Below are 17,528 nucleotides of genomic sequence, written 5' to 3' on the forward strand. Positions count from 1 at the left end.
GGATCTTCCTATACTCCTTTCTCCTTTTCTTTCCAGCATTCGTTTGGATTGATTGGAGTGTTTTATAATGTCTTTCTTTTACTAGTTTGAAAGTTGTATACTATATTTCTAGTTTTTAAGTTACCCTTGAATTTCTAACATGAATGTTTTACTTAACAAAGCTTAAAGTTAAACACTATCTTTTAAAAAAAAGCTTTTCTTGGCACTTATTTTTTTTTATTGTGGTAAAAAGCACAGAACATTAAATCTGTCTTAATCACTTTTAAGTGTGCAGTTTAGTAGTGTTAAGTGTGTTCACATCGTTGAGCAACAGATCTCTAGCACTCTTTCATCTGGTAAAACTGAACATTATCTTTCGGCTCCCCCTGAATAAGAGAAGATCAAGGACAAGGGCATCAGAATGCTTTCTGTTCCATCACCACCATCCTCCATGTGATATCAGGTCTGGGGTTACTAATTCTCGGGGAAGACTTACTTCTCCTAGAGGCCAGGTAAAGTTAAATAAGCATTCTTATCTTCTACTTTTTCTGAATAGTATACTTTTTTCGTATCAATTTTTTTAAAAATTCTGGATGTAGCTCTTTAAAGGTCCTAGCTTCGTGGAAGAATTAATTTCCCATCTTGCACGGCATAAGGACACTGCAGAAGGCCATTCATTTTCTCCAAAGCCGCCTTCTTTCAAATGCTTATGACCACCTGAGGGCTTCCTCTGGATGTGGAGGTGAGCTGCCCCATCACAGTCCAGCCAGAGTGCTGGGGAGTTAATGTCCCCAAGAATGACCACAGCAGGTAAGAGCCGATAGAGCAATACTTCAGTGTCCTCTCCCTTCAGATCTAACCACTCTAACTCATTTGTCACAGGGCCTCCCAGAGTTCCCCAGAGAGGCCAAATCCCAGTTGCCCATAGTGGTTACCTGGATTGGTTTCCTTTACTCCCTTCTCTCACTTCTTCCCTTTATTTTGGTGCTTCTTAGGATCCTTTCTCAAGTAAATTTACATTCAGCACTTGTGTCAAGGACCATTTGTGAGGAAACACTAAACTTAATATTTAAACCAATTCCTCTAATTTATAGTGAGTATTGACTATGTACATGGTGTTAAATGTGGATTCGAAGATAAATTCTAAGAAATAGTTTCCATCTCTAGAGTATTTATACTCTAGGCTTCCTACTTCCTTCCTATCTCTTAGAAATATACATTTTAGTGATGTTTGTAGGTAGCAAGAAGCATTTCAATGGATTTGGGTCAAAATTGGCACAAGATCTAATAAGCAATTCCAGGTGTTTGGGTGATGATGGAAATAGCACAGAGTGGACATCCCTGAGTATTTAATTGTTGGACTGAAGTACAGCACCCCATCTTCTACCCTTACAACTGTTACTTTAAGATAAACTAGAGCAACAGCATTTATTATGTGGAAGCAAGGACCTCTTCTTTCCTGGAGCTGTGTAAAGGATCGCAGCCCACAAAATTCCAGCGGATAGATAACTGAAGAAAGTTAATGAACGCTTATCTTAGCTTCTGTAGACTGCTTCGCTAGCTCCACCACCTGCGTCCCCTTGGCCGAACGGCTCCCCCTTAACCAAACAGAATGTAGCTTGTTTGTTTTTTCTGCCTTTATATTCTCCCTGCAAAGACCGTTCGGGGCTGCGAGTTTGTTTAGGGCATGAGCCCGCTCATAGCCACCGCCGGCGGCTAAATAAAACTCCAAACACTCAATTTGGTCTCTGTGTGAATTAGTCTCGCATAACCTGGGTATAACAAGACCAATAAGAATATTCCACATTGAATAAACGGTTACTTAACTATTACATATTTGGCATTCTTGGGGATTCATGTGGTGACATCACTTTGATACAGAGGATAGTGATGGTAAAACTAAACTGTGAGATAGCTTTTTAGAGATCCTTTGAGTGGTGAAAAAAGGCTAAACTCTCCCCTCTCTTTAGCAGAGGCTGCAAACTGCTAGCCCATGGAGTGCTTTTAGCTACCAGATATATTTTATTAGCCTGCATAATGTTTAAAAACACTTAGATTAGTTGCTATATTTATAAATTAGGAAGTTGTGTCTCTAGATCAGAAACTCTTGTTCCTTTTCAAAAAAATTAGAAGATTGGGCATCAAAGGTCCCACAAGCCCGCGTGATGATCAGATGGAAATGAATAGTAGTTTCCTCCTGAGATGAGGCAAGCGCCCTCATCTCTCTCATTTCCTATTGTATATTACAACTGACCTACTTGAGTCATAATTTGCCTTTTCCAGGAGGGTATTTGAGGGGGATTTGTTTTGTTTTAAATATATTCTTATTGAACTTAGGGAGAGAGGAACGTAGAGGGAAAGAGAGAGAGAAACATCCGTCGGCTGCCTCCTGCACACCCCCTACTGGGGATCGAGCCTATAACCTGGGCATGGGCCCTGACTGGGAATCGAACCTGCAGCCTCTCGGTGCATGGGTCCACACTCAACCAACTGAGCCCCACCAGCAGGGGCGGTGCTTGAATTTTTGACCCTGCTCTGCATCTTCTGGAATGGGTGAGATGTGGGGAGAGGACTGGTCTTGCAGGAAGTAACTGAGGTTTCTCTCTTCTGTCACCACCTTCCAGAATTCTGAAGGTCCGCACCCCTAGAGGCAACACTGCCGAGTCCCTGAGAGCCCGCGATGTTTGCGCAGGAGCCTGCTGCTCGTGATTTTGGTTATTTGCTCTTAAACCTCAGGCGCATTTTTGTTAAGACACTTGATACTGATTAGCAGTCTGTGCTCTGCTCAACCGCTGGTTCAAGTGAACCAAGGGCCATTAGCAATTTTCTCCTCAGGTATTTTCCTTTTTTTGAAATGTACACACTCACATAAGAATTGCCCTTTAACTTAGCTGAAAACAAAGCCAAGTGTGAGGCAGAAAAGCTATTGTTCACCCTGGAAACATAATCTTACTGCTGACTTTCTACTCCACTTGGATTGCAAACAGCTCATTGTAGATCAGGCTGAACTCTAGAGTCTGGAGAGTTGAGGCTCCTAGTTGAGGCTCTTCCCTTTGGCATGAGCCTCCATCCACAATCAGACCGAGTCGGATGACCCCAGTGGACGGGAGGGGAGGGGAGATGGGAGAATTTGGGCTTTTGCCTGATGGCTGCAGTTGGTTGTCCTTAGCAAGCTTTTTCACACGTGGAGAAAAGACCAGGCGAAGCAGGTTGCTGGCATCCAAGCTTTAGGGCGTTAGGGGCCCAAGTCACCTGTCATATTTTCGTCAGCTGTTCTCTGCCATACTTATTTGTTTTCTAACCATTGTTAGAATTCTAAGTGAGGCTCATAGGACAGAAGAAAGCAGCTCTTATTCCAAACAAGCTCTTGTTTTCACTGCTCTATGAAACTCATTCCTATGTAAAATCTGCAATGATAGTATATTTATGGAACTGTTGGGAGTCTCAGTGTTATTAATGAGCCCTCACAGAGCTTTTGTATGTACAAAGGCTCTTGTTTTATAGGGACGTGGGCAGGAAGGGATGTGGGCAGATGGCCTTAGGAGAAGGGCTGTGTATAAAGAGGATCCTTTGCACTTTGGGGATGTGGGTGTCGGGGAGAGGCTTGGTCTCAGTGGATGTGGTATCTCTGACCTGGAACTGGGTGAGCTCACTTCATGGCTTTTATGCTGAGAGAGGAAGCAGAGCTGACCTGGGAGGGCCCTTTCAGGTTCTGCTGTCATCTAGCCTGTGGCTGTGGTTAGGACACATGCCTCTCTGGCTCAGAGCTTTTTCTGAACAAGGAGACGCCTGTACTGAAGCCCTGAGGTTCTATCTGACAAGAACATTTCCCAGCTCTGGAGGAGGTCCTCAAGTCTACCCCGAGACCATGGGCGGGGACTGGCAGGGTGCTGATTCTCCCTACGCGCCTGCAAATGCTGGGACTGGAGAAGTAGACGGTCATGTAATAGCCCTCACCCCAGAACCAATTAACATCCATTACCGCAAGAGGTGGCCACGGGCTGACTGTCACACACTGACAGTAACCTCCCCAGTCTCCTCCACTTGCAGCTACTCAGCCACTGCGAACTGAGGTTGGCTGCCCCGGCCCAGCATTGCAAACAGAGCGGAGGCCACGGCCAGTATAGCCTGACTCAGAGGGTGGGGGGAGACCACTGGGGACCTCCCTCTCTTTTTGGTTGGAGCAAATGGCATTAGCAACGCCAGGCAGTTGCTGGGAACAGAGAGAAAGACACACTGTTTCTTAGAGCTCCTGAAGACCTCATCTCTTGCGATTCTGTTTTTAATAACTACTTAGCAAGCATTTCTGGGCTGTGCAGCCTTGACAATGACAGGAAGGAAGCCGGGTCACATCCTAAGCACTAGAGGAGCTCCAGGCCTTGCTCTTAGTCATTTGGAGACTCAGAGTCTTTCCACCCCTGTGGATAGACCAGAGAGAACCGTGCAGTTTTCTCTACCCTTATTGTAAGCAGGCAGGAGTAAGGACAGAGAGTTGTGAACGAGCCAGAGAAAACTGGACCGGAAAGACTGATCAGCTCAAGTGGTCATATAAAAATCAGATAGATTTCGGACAACAGCCAAATCAATGCCAGAGATCACATAGAATATACAGTCAGAAAGACGTCCTAAGATGACAAGGCAGCTAAATGTTGTACAGACGAATCCCAGCTGTGCAGACAGAGCTCATCTATTCCTCTAAATAACTCTGCTAATTATAGTTTTGACTTTACCATGGCAGGCTCAAGTTTCCTCGTGCTTGCAGGCCAGTTAACGATAATAATGCTGGGACAAGCAGCAACATCATGGTGCCCCAGGATGTAAAAGGTCAAGTTTAAGTAGAGAGAGCTTACTGACTAACCAACAAGCCCAGAACCAGTTGACTGGTCACTCAAAACCTGCGTCCTTGGCTGGTGTGAGGTGGCAGTCTTTACCCCTGGTCTAGAGCATACTAGACACCTGGGAAAATACTGAACTAAGAATTACCATAGCCCCAGGAACATATAAGAATACAGGTAAAATTAATACCAATGTAAAGATGGTAAAGAAACAAATGTAAACACATGCTATTAATATTTTGAAACCAGTTTAAGAAGCAGGTAATAAATAGAATAATCATTGTGATAATTTGTATTTGCCTGCTTGTAAAGCATTTAGGGCAATCTGCTGTATTAGATTAAAGGCTTAAAATTCTATTAATAAATTTGTGACCAATGGACAGGCTGTCCCAAAAAATGTATACACACTTTAACAGCTGATGGCTCAATTCTGAAAATGAAATGTATTTTAATAAACACTGCCTTTATAATTATTCGAAGTGTGTGTATACATTTTTGGGGGTACACCTCATATGTATGTCAGGAATAAATTTAATTTACAAAGTTTTCCTTTATTAATTATGCAAGTAGTGTTTAACTGTGTAAAGAGACATTTTTAACACAGTTTAGGAAAACGAAATCGACCATATACAGAGGAGCCCTTTGAATAAGAAAGTTCCCAGCTCTGGGAAAGAATGGAGGCAGGTGGTGAACAGGCAGGGGGAGCCCTGGTCACCGTGCTCTGGATTTCTCAGTGGGGCTGGCGCAGTTCCTGCCTGGCCCAAATGGGGAGATGTCAGGCTTCAAATAAGGGAGCCCACTGGCAACACTTTGGCTAAGCAGGCAGTCTGCGAGAATGAATCTTCAACTATAAATTGAGCTTGGAAACAGTGCTTTCTGGGCTAGATCTTTTTCTTTCTCCTCCTAGCCATTGGGTTGGTCACCACTCACTCCTGTCCTAAAGGCAGAGAGACACTGGAGGAGTACCAGCAGGGACTTTCAGGAAGGGACACACAAGGATGCTTTCCTGGATTCCGCACAAGGAGGCTGGCAGATGCTGACTGCACATTGCCCTCTGCGCGTGATCGCCCACTGGCTGCTCCCGGATGGATACACACACACTAGCTTTTGGGTAAACCCCGGAGTACACCTTCCAATGCCCATGCGGCTTCTCTGAGATTCCAGAACAAAGCCACTGGGCCAGGGGCCTGGGATATCACTTTACAAGGAATCCCAGCAAAGGAAAACCAGCAATCCAGATGGCACAGAGTTCCTGGGCAGGTCACCCTTTTCTTTCAGTTAAAATTCCCACCCATTGTTTGGGTTTTGGAGGGAAGCGCCTGACCCCTCTGTGTGTTCCTGTCCCTTGCCCGGCTTCCTGCCTCACACTGCTCTTATCAGAGCTGCTGAGGGCTCCGTGAGCTGGGTGCCCCTTTGTCACCTGGACCCTGGTGCCTGTAGGCCTCTGCCAGGTGCTCCGGCTGCACAAAAATCTGCTTTGCTCTCCGCTCTCCCCCTTCTGCTGGCCTGAGTGTAAAGCCGCGCCCAGGACTTCACACTGGCAGCTGCTTTGGGAATGTGTTGTGTGTGCTGTAGCTTCTACAAAAATAGCTGCAGAGCTGGACGGTCCTCCCCATTCCTTCCTCTCCAGAGATTTTCCTCCAAAACAGGAGCAAAGCGGCCCATCGGGGTTTAGCTGAGTGTGGAAAGACCCGAGAAGACATTTTCTGCACAGAAGAGTCCTCTTAGACTCACAGACTCTCGGCTTTTTTTTATTCTTTAGATCCCTGCTCACAAGTTACTTAGCATCTCTTAAAAAAGTGCTTGGAAGAATGACCAGGGAGGAACCCAGTGGCTTGGCAGAAACACACCAGCAGGCTTCTAGCTCCTGTGCTCCCTCAACTTTTTCCTGCCCCCACTTATAAAAATCTGCATCTCAATGTTGATATTCACATATATATATTCAACTTCCTGTCTTTACGGGTGGGCCAGAAAGCCTCTGTCTGCTCAAGGCAGCTGGCTGTTGAATCTTGCATGCCCAAGGTTAACCCTTTGGAATCACATCTTTGTTTCTCTGGCTATTTGTCTACTTTTCTTTCATTGCCCTTTATTTATATCCCTAATTGTTATGAAAAAATAAACTGAGAGAGAAATGCTATCTGGGTGCACTCTTTTAAAGCACCGCTGAAGAACTGCTTGGCCGGTGTTGTTTTCTATTATTGCTATTATTTTTCAATGTTGTTGCTGCTTTTGGGTTTGTCTTCTGCTCCATTTACCTCAGAATGAGTGGGTTTTGAGAAAAGCAGTTGTTTTTCCTCCCTCCCTCCCTTTCCCCCCAGGGCAGTTTTGAAGACATTTTCCTGTGAACATTTTATCAACACGGCTGTCCGTTCTACTGTGCAGCTAGGCCATTTGCAGCTGACCCTCAGTTTTAGAGGAGATGTAGCCAGCATTGCTTTGCATTCTTGACATCTGATTCATTGTCCCGTTTGACTATCTTGATGGATTATCCAGGTGCACAGGACCTGATTTTGACTTTGTAATTAAGGACTTTTTGGAGGTCAGATAAAGTGCCCTCCCTGCAGCAAACTTCAGCAACACATAAAATCTATTAAGGCAGATGGGTATGAGCAAGGCCACTTGCCTTCACGGAGAGGAGAGCAGGTGTCAATGACAAGCTGGAAGCATGTGACCGGATGTCATGGTCCCCTGACCCTAGAATCTCCCAGGTGGCTGCCCGGGTCCCCTAGGAATCACCCACAGACTTCAACTTACTGCCAGAGATAGGGAGGGCTCCTGCTCTGCCCCACTCCCTACTCCCACCTTCTCCACAGAGGAAACTGCTGTCAGGTGTAAGGACATCGGATTTCCCCGTGGAACAAGCAAGCCAACTGCCCAGGAGGGCTCTGGATAAAAAACATGCTGTGACTGATAAGAAAATGGTAGATGTCACTTTAATTTGGTAGATGTTGTTTCCAGACACCTTTGCAAGAAAAGAGAGCTTGGTGCGCATGGCTGGAACGTGTAGGTGTGAGCGCTCTTTCCTGGCTGCTGCAGGTGTGATGCATGCTGGGAAGAGCCAAACTGCCCAGCTGAGTGTGTGCAGAGGGGAAAGGTTGGGGGGAAACTCCTCACACCACAGGATAAACCTCCTCCTTCCCCTCCTCCTCTTCTTCCTCCAATTTTTCTAGTTCGCAGAATACTTGGCTTTTTATCTCTTTACTCAAAGCCTTAGTTTTTGTGCTGTGCCTTCTCTCTGTCCCCATCTTGTGTTTCTGGAGTCAGATGGCATGGGTTGCTCACTATTAGAATTCCACAATCTAGATTTAAGTCACTGGGCATGGAGTAAGGCCCTCAGGTTTGTATCGTGGCTCAGGTATTTTACTTAATTAAGATCCTTAATATGTATGCCCTTCAGCTTCTCTACTTGAGAAATGGAGATGAATATCCTACCTACCTCACAGGGCTGTTAGTGAGGATTGAATGACACCTTATAAATGGAAGGACTTTATAAACTGTAAAATGTTATGCAGAAGCAGGAGGCTCCTATGGCAATGATGATTTTCTCAAAGGCATTCTATAAATTCCTTACAATCATGGTGGCTTAGGTGTCAAGTTCACTTGACAACACAGCCTTTTTATGGCTAGAATTATCCAGAAGACCTGGAAATTGAGGCTCTGATTTGGTGAAGAACTTGAGGGATTCCTTCCTAGCCTTGATCAGGGAGCAGTAAACTTTTTCTATAAAGGGCCAAATAGTTAATATATTAGGTTCCATGGGCCATACAGTGACTAGTACACTTCTCAGCAAATACAAAGACAGTACACAAATGAATGAGTATGACTGTGTCCCAATAAAACTTTATTTATGGACACAGAAATTTGAATTTCATTTAGTTTTCACATGTCACAATTTTTTTTATTTTATTAAATTTTAGCTATTTAAAAATGTAAAAACCATTCTTAGCTCATGGGTCAGACAAAAACAGGCAGCAGGTAGGATTTGGCCTGATGGCTTCATTTGCTGACACCTGCCCCAGACAACTCGCAAGAGCCGAGTGTCAGAGAGAGAAAAAGGGGGATAGGAAGTCATTTAGGCATGTGTCGCTGGTCGCTTACTTTTTCTGGCCTTCCTCTCTGCCTGGTTGATGTCAAAGACTGTTAAATGAAAACATTGAGGTCTACACTCAAGGCCCTTTGGAAAATGCAACCTAGATCTCTGTTCTCCAACCCTTATCCAAAACCCCATAACAGCAACAACAACAATGGCAACAATAATGGTACTTATGGCTGGTCGCAGAGGCACATGCAGCTCATCCAGTCCTACAGGCAGTCCCTCTGAGGAACCCAGACCTGCAAGTGCTGCAATCACATGAGGTTCCACTGTGGCCCATTGCAAAATTGAGCCTGACTTGCATTTTAGTAATGAGTCCTTGGTCCACACTGAGGGGCACAATGAGAAACAACAAATGTAAGCCACTGTGGCATCTCTTATTGAGATGCTGTCCAGGATGCCATCTCTCCAAGAAGAAATTTCTCTCATAACTCATCCAGGTATCAGGAAAAACTGGGCATCAACTTAAAAACTGCTTTTACCTTGAAAATAATGCAAATTTCCTTGTTTGACTTGGTTTCAAGAAAGCTCATAGTCAAATATACCTCTACTGACTGTAAAGTATCCTACAAGTCATCAGCAGCACAGGTTTACCAAGCATGTAGCATGTGCTCAGCACTTTTCATGCAGGCCTCTGCACTTAATCTTCACACAGCCCTGAGAGGGAAGTTCATTTGGTATCCCTTTTGTAGTGGGGTGAATAATGACTTCCGAGACACCCATGTCCTCTCTTGAATGTTACCTTATCTGGCAAAAGAGAGTTAGCAATTGTGGTTAAACTAAGGATCTTGAGATAGTGAGATTATCCTAATCTGTCCTCATAAGAGGGAGGCAGAGGGCACAGAAGCAAGGTGATGGGTGAAGCAAGATGCTATATTGTTGGCTTTGAAGATGGAAGAAGAGGCTATGAGCCAGTGACTGCAAAGCAAGCAGCTGTAGAAGCTGGAAAAGACAAGGAAAGAGATCCTCCCCAAGACAGTATGGCCTTGACCAAGGGAAACTGACATTGGACTTCTGACCTCCAGAACTCTAGAAGAATAAGTGTGTGTCATTTTAAGCCACCAAGTGGTAACTTGTTACAGCAGCTACAGGAAACTCATACACCCTCTGTACAATCAAGGACAGGGGACTTAAAGTATATTGCCCAAGGGTTGGAATGAGATTTGTTGACTACAGACCCCAAGATCTTATCCTTTACACTGTCTCATCTGTTGTGTGTGTCCTGATCACCCTGGCGTTACTATTCCTCTTGTTTTCCCTCCCCTTATCCTGCTTCTCTCACTACCAGTCCGTCTTCCAGTCATGTATACTTTTGTAATCTACCGCATGTCTTGGTGTGATAGAGGCAGCGTATAAATACATTGATTGACATCTTTGGCATGTGCATGGGGTAGGGTTCCTGGGCTCTTCTTAGGCCTACAAATTGTCTTATGATTTAACCAGAGAAAGGTCCCTATTGGTTTTGTTCCACCTTTGCTTTTGTAAAGACTGTTGCGCTCTCCTTTACTGTAGCACTAACAGTTGGGCTGAACACGACTTCCAGTTTTTCAGAAAATTTTGCTCACTTCCTGGTTAGTATTCAGAGCCCAATGAGTGCTTATGAGGTTTTTTCTTTTCAAGGAATTTTGTATCATTCAGAACAATTTGTAGCCTAAGACTTCCTCTTCCCACTAAAATTGTAAAACTAAAAGAGAAGGGAAAAAATGTAACAGTAAACCCAGAAAACAATAGATCTTTTGTTTTGTCAGCTGACCCTTCCACATTTGCTTGCACATTGCAATTCTTGAGGCCCCTAAACACTAGGCTGGGCAAGGCAGAGAGACACAACCTGTAGTCTTTGTACTGTGTTATCAATGTGGAGGCCTTGGGAGTTTTGGGGGAGTGGGACTGCCTCACTGTGAATCCAGCAGCTGAAAGGGGACTGTCTCCACCTGGGAAGGGTATGCAGCCAGCAGTCTCTGACAGCTCAATGGCTATGTAGACATGAAGCAAGGCCCATCTCTAGAGAAGCTCCCAGGACTTTCCTTTCTGCTGCCCCCAAAGTGTACCAAAGATCCCCTCTGACATTAAAGCTCTTGAAATGATGCTGATTCAGTATCCCATTGTTTCTTTCCTAAATTATTGATTCTACAGGCTACAAACTCTACCTCTAGCCTCAAACAGCTTTCAATCTAATATCCATGCTCCGACCTATTAGTGTAGGAATCTTGCCAAAATGCATTCTCCTCATTGCCAAAGGGGTGCAGCCCAACCTTGTCCAGGTCCCCTGGTGTATTAGTCAGGGTTCTTCAAAGAAATATAACAAATGGGATTTTATCTGTAATATATACATGTTATATAAGATTATATATAATACATATGTATTCTAGAAGATTTATTATGAGATATAGGCTCCAATGATTATGGAAGCTGAGAAGTCCCATGATCTGTTCTTTGGGAGCTGGAGACCCAGGAAAGCCGGGGCTGCAGTGTGAAGGCGGGTGGAGCAGGAAAGCTGCGAGCAGGAGGTAGAGCCCAGCTCAGCAGTCAGGCAGAGAGTGGATTCTCCCTTCCACCTCTTTGTTCTTCCCAGGCTCTCAACAGATTGGAAGACCCCCATCCTCATTGACCAGGGTGACCTCTTTACTCAATCCACTGATTTAAATTCTAACGTCTTCTGGAAGCACCCTCGCAGACACCCCCAGAAATAACTTTTGTTTAGCCACTATCTGAGCACTCCCAGTCACGTTGATGCATAAAAGGAACCACCATGCCCGGCTGGCGCAGCTCAGCGGTTGAGCATCGATCTAGGATCCAGGAGATTGTGGTTTGATTCCCAGTCAGGACACAAGCCCGGGTTTAGGGCCAGTCCTCAGAGGGGGGCGTGCAGGAGGCAGCTCATCAATGACCCATCATTAATGTTTCTATCTCTCTCTCTCCCTCTCCCTACTTCTCTCTGAAACCAATAAAGACATATTTTTTAAAAAATAACAACAACAAAAATTATCCATCACACTCAAGCTCTGCCCATGTGGCTTATTTCGTCTCTCACCTCCTTGCGTTCCAGCCCTTCTGCGGAGCTCTGAGCTCTATGCCTGGTCACATGTCCCTCCTTCACACGCCATTCCCTCCTTCCCCACCTCTATTCCATCTGCCATCGGACAAAACAACAGGCGGCAGGAGACTAAGAGCAAAGGTTATGGAGTCATGTCTCGGATCAATTCATTGTAATTGCACAAATATTTACTCAACGCCTTCTCTGTGCCACCAGGGATGTAATTCCGCCACCACTGCTTGTGTGGCCTTTAAAGAGGTGATTAAAGTTAAATAAGGTTATATGAGAGGGCCCTAAGCCAATAGGACTGCTGTCCCTATAAGAAAGAGAGACACTAGGACTGTGTGGGCAGAGGAAAGACCAGGTAAAGAGACAGGGAGAAGACAGTCATCTGCAAGCCAAGAAGAGAGGCCTCAGGAGAAACCAACACTACTGACACCTTGATCTTGGGTTTTAATCTCCAGAATTGTGAGAAATAAAGCTCTGTTGTTTCAGCCACCATGTCTGGGGTGTTTGTTATGACAGCCTAAGAGACTAATATAAACCCCAAAGGGCTGGTTCAGACACTGATTACTGCAGTCTCCTGCACTCTGCTCATTAGATTGGGATTCCTGCTGGTTTACCTGTTTGCCCCTGTATGGTAGCCACCAGGTTCATTCCCTTTTGCTATGTGTAGCACTAGAGAAAACCCAGACATTAATACTGCAAGACACATTTTTGCCTAATTAATGAGTGATGCTGCTGCAACGGAGGCTCTAGGAGTGTCATGAGAAGGGCAGGTATCTCCTCTTTAACCTGAGTGATCTTTTCACACAACTTTCAAACTAAACTAACTAGCCTAGGGTACAGTTTTGGGCAGAGGGCTGGGGAGGTGGGAAGCATCTTTTCCTAATTTTGAACAGGCGAGGTTTCATAGCTGGCAGACTCGGGCTAATACTCTGTGGTATTAGTGAGCTGCTGGATTTAGATTCTCAATGTCTTTCTCTTGTCTTCTTTGTCACTCTACTCAGGCTCCTTCCTACCCCTTCCTTCTCCCAAAGGCTCCAATTGGCCTTTGCAGACCTGCTGCAAGTAGAGAAAGTGTTTGGCCACTGGCCCTGTCACCCTTTACCCACCCCAACTAAGCACGTACAGGAGCCCACATCTGCGGGCCCTAATTTCCCCCAAAACACAAATGGATATTTTGAAAGACCTTACCGCAACTCTGGTAGAGTATTTCTAAGCTCCCGTCCTTGCAGGCCGTGTGTGTGGGCCAGGCTTGGCTACCACCTCCATTGGGAGAGGTCAGAGCCCAGATGAGGACGGTGGCAGTGAATCCCTTCATGGTGAGGGCCTGTGTGTGACCGACAGAAAAATAACAGGCCCAATAAAAAGGGCCTGTGAGGCGGTTCTTCCTCTCCCCCCATTAAGAGGGTGGCATGTTCAGTTTCATTTCTCATATTTTATGCTCCTGGGGAACCACCATGAGAAGCAGAAGGCAGTTCAGAGGCATTTGAATGCTGCTCCCCCAGGACCTGCATTTGAATGAACAGGGTGAAGCTAGTCTGGGTTGGGGGTAGGTTGGATGTTGACTTTCTGCTTTCACAGGGAGAAAGTAGCAAGTGACCATGACTGTATGCCTCAGGTCCCTGAAAACATCCCTCCTAAGAGTCCCCACCCCAGCTGGAGCCGTGAACTCGGGAAAGGTAAGCCGCAGGCCTCCGGGCGCTTTCCCTCAGCCAGCCCCTAGGTTTCTGATGTGGGCTTCTGAGGTGGGCTGTGGACCAGGGACCTGGCTGGGGCTGGCAGGAAGCATGGGGCATTTGAGGTCTGGAATGAGGCTCTTTCCCTGGTGGCATTTTTCTCTCCTCTGGTGTCCACTCCCTTCTCTGGGTGGGGATGTCGGCAGTGACTTGTGCAGCTGCTAGCACACAGTTATTTTGGGGGGGCAGCAAACCTGCTCTCTGAAGGTGAGGTGGAGGGAGTAGCCCTGAGAAGCGAACTGTGTTCTATTTCTGGGTTCAGCTTGGTGGGCGGGGTAGGGAAAGATGGGGAAGTGAGAGCCTCCCTTTGAAGAGAGAGGGTCTAATTGTTTTGGTCATTGGCGGGACTGTTAATGTCATGTCTCACTTTCTTTTCAAAGCCAAGATCTGTCTCGCTATCTCACTGCCATTGTCCTGACTCTAGACAGCAGGGGTTCTGAACTCTCATCCCCCACTCCCACCCCAACTGCGCAGCAGCTGGAAAGAACTGGAGTCAAGGCCAAAGCCTGCAGATTTTAGGAGCAACAGAGAACACAACTTCCCCTGGGAGGAAAAGCATTTCTCTGAGCACGCTAGGCAAGTTGACTATTCTTGCCAGCGGCTAACTAAGAATTAAAGTCACCTCAAAACTTTTTTTTGAAGTGGAATGTAATTGGTAATAAAGACAAACAAATACTGGCTTGATGGATACTCTGCATTTCTTGGGACACATCAGGGACTAGTCATTTGGGGAAGGGGCAGGGGGCAGGTCTGGATTGATTTTTTTTTCTTTTTTTTTAGGTACTCATCTGCAAATAAGTTCAGTGATGTTGGCTTTCTCAAAGTATGGTTCCTGGACAAGTAGCATCAACTCAACCAAGAGCTTGTTACAAATGCAAATTCTTGGGCTACAGGCAAGACCAACTGAATCAGAAACTCTGGGGTGGGGCCCAGCCAGCACTCGGTGTTTTAATAAGCTCCCTGGCTGAGTCTGATGCATTAAGAATCACAGGCTTTGGGAACTCAAGGTGAATTTGAGTCCCAAAGAAGAAGTAAGGGTGTGTTGCTCTAAGAGGGGACAAGGTAGCACCGTGTGGCCTGTGTGAGCAGAGGTCAGCTATGCTGTGACCAAGCCCTCAGATGAGGGCCAGAAGCTCAATGTTTAGAGTTGTGGGTCCTGGTGGGAGCGGTTAAGCCCTGGTAGGTCCAAGACAGGGACGTGGCAGCTTTCTGTAGAAGTTCTGTAGAAGTTGTTGAGAGAGCTCTGAACTGTGAGTGAGGAGAGCCATCGAGGCTAAGTCCTTCCACCCTGCAGAGCCCGGCCTGAGCAACACATGGGCAGATGCGCCCAGGAGTGCAGAGCAGGGAGCACACGGGCCGCTAGAGAGCTGTGAGCGGCTCTGTAAGGAAATCATGGTATCTGAGGACCGAGCTACGCCTTTTTGTGACTCCAAAATGTGTAGATGAATAGAATCATAATTCAGAGATAGCATTGGTATTCAGAAATGTTCAGAATGGATCATGGAGAGGCTCGAGAGGTGCAGTGATGTCAGAGCCATAGCTCTCAGACAAGAGGGGGCATGAGCGTCAGCTGGAGGGCTGGTTAACACCCGGACTGTGGGCTCTCCACCTAGAGTTTCTGATTCAGGAGTCTGGGGTGGGCCTGAGAACCTGCATTTCTAACAAACCCCTAGATGCTGCTGCTTCTGCGCTGGGGCCACAGTTTGAGAATTTTGCCCTAGGTTGTGGAATTTGTTCTCTCTCAGAGCGTACAGTTTCTAAAAATCCTCTTATTAACAACAAGTTCTATTGCCACAGGATGGACAACATTTTGTAATACACGTAACACACCCCGAGGAGCAAGGAGTGAGCCGCTTTCTCGAAGGAGTTGGGTGTCCTGGGGACCGGAATTTGACTGCAATCATCGGTTATGGCTCACCTGGCTCCATCAGTCCCTAACGTGGCCAGGGGCTCTTGCACCAGGAGCTTTGTAAAGATCACGAAATTTGTTGAAAATGTCCTGTTCTCTAACCATGGAATAAAATTAGAATGAATTCATGCCAGTTATTTAAAAAATGGTCTTCCATATGTAGGTGGGAACCAAATATACCAGCAGGCCCCGATCCCGCCTTGCCACCTTGTAAGGAGGCTGCGCTCTGGCCTCGCTCAGGTCTCTGCGTCTTTGGCAATAGCGCCCCCCTCCGCGTCTCCAGCTGCTCTCTTCTCATAGAGCTTTGCTTGTGGACGGTGCCTGGCTTGTCTTGAAGGGTAAAAACGTTACCACCAGGATGGCTGTCTCTAAAGATGTTCTTAAGAAGAAAACTCATGTTTAAGGAGAGGCTTTAAGAAGAAGAGGTGAAATTCTCAGGGCAAGAGTCCAGCTACACGGGAGGTGAGGGTGAAGCCCCACTAGGTGAGGAAATCAGCAGGGCCGGGTGTTAGTGCAGAGCCAGGGGAGAGAAGAGAAAGCGGCCAGCAGCCAAGGGGAGAAGGGAAGGGGGAAAGGAGGGAAGGAGGGAAGGGGGGAAGGGGGGAAGGGGGAAGGGGGAAGGGGGCAAGGGGGCAAGGGGGCAAAGGGGAAGGGGGAAGGGGGGAAGGTAGAGAAGGGGAGAGGTGGGAAGGGAGTGAGCCTGCGGAAGGGCCTGCACATGAAGTCCGCAGGTGGGGCCAGCAAAGCTCTTCTAAGAACCAGTTCTAAGTTGTTTGCTGTGCCGTGTGCTGGACAGTCTGCTCTGACACCCACACTAGTTCAGCCACACAAATGCCATGCATGCATGTGTGTGTGTGTGTGTGTGTTTACTTAGAAAAAGGCAGTTTCATGTTTGCATCGAAGATCCGCAGGAACACAGCTCCCCTGGAAAGTGCTTTAGTCTCGGGCTGGGCACCGCGCTTCCACCGTGCACGGAAGGGGCTTTGGGCCCATTTTTATCCACATTTCACATGCCAGCGGGTGGCACAGAACCCTGACTGTTCTCTCACACCGGGCACCGATGACCTGGCATGCTTTGTCTCCAGTGGCAAGTGTGTCTTAATCATCATCCGTGTGCCACCGTGGCCGCTCTCCTTCCGTGCCCCTCAGGCAGTCATCAGGCATCAGTTTCCCTCTGCGTGGCACTGCGCTTTGCTCCTGTCCCCGTGGCCCGCCTCTGCATTTCTGCCATGCTACAGTGGGAAGAGACCAGACTCGCTTTTGTCTTCCAGACCGAGTGCAGCCTAAAAACAGCTCCGCTCGTGTGTGGAAGTCAGAAAGCCGAGCTACTTCTGTTTAACACCCTTTAGCGGCTCCCTGGCTGACGGCTGGGGTTTTACTCTTCAACTGTTTTCACACCCACTGTTACGTGGGCTGCATGAATATCTTGTAGAGGTGGTGCCGGCCTACTGCGCCTTCCAGTGGGGTCTTTCTACAATCTCCCAGACTTCTGGAAGAGTCATCTCAAAGAGAGAGATCCCCCATTCAATTTTTGATATTACAAAGTACGTGTATGTATCTGATAGAAGAGTGCAGAAATAGCCTTCCTTCTACAGAAAACAATACACATTTAATCTATTTACCTGCTTCAGATTCATTCCCTCATTTATTCAATAAATGTTTATGAAGCGTTCCAACGTGCCAAGTACAGCTCCCTGCACCAGGACTACAGCAAAGCAAAGAAAGTCCCAGTTCTCACAGAGCTTACTTTCTAGTGGGAGAAGAAAACACATTTGTTTAGTACAGTTGTTTAGTAAAAGAAAAGAGACTTTGCGTCTTGAAAAATTGCTTGGTTTTCACGTAGAAAATTGGACTGAAATTTCTGAAATATTTTCAGCTTCCTATTGCATGTATACACTAATGGTTCCCCCCTTTTAAAATTTGCCCCAGACTGGTA

At 46.5% G+C, this 17,528-nt stretch overlaps 1 protein-coding gene across 1 annotated transcript in view; it reads right to left on the minus strand.

Moving 5' to 3' along the window:
* Positions 1-13,265, minus strand: part of LY86 (lymphocyte antigen 86) — a 61,599-nt gene extending 48,334 nt beyond the window's left edge. Inside the window, exon 1 of the mRNA XM_016202417.2 lies at positions 13,139-13,265. Within this exon, the coding sequence (XP_016057903.1) occupies positions 13,139-13,265 (127 nt within the window). The remainder of the gene's footprint in view (positions 1-13,138) is intronic.
* Between the last annotated feature and the right edge of the window lie 4,263 nt (positions 13,266-17,528).

This window comes from Miniopterus natalensis, chromosome 9, assembly GCF_054644295.1.
Source record: "Miniopterus natalensis isolate mMinNat1 chromosome 9, mMinNat1.hap1, whole genome shotgun sequence".
Lineage (NCBI taxonomy): Eukaryota > Metazoa > Chordata > Mammalia > Chiroptera > Miniopteridae > Miniopterus > Miniopterus natalensis.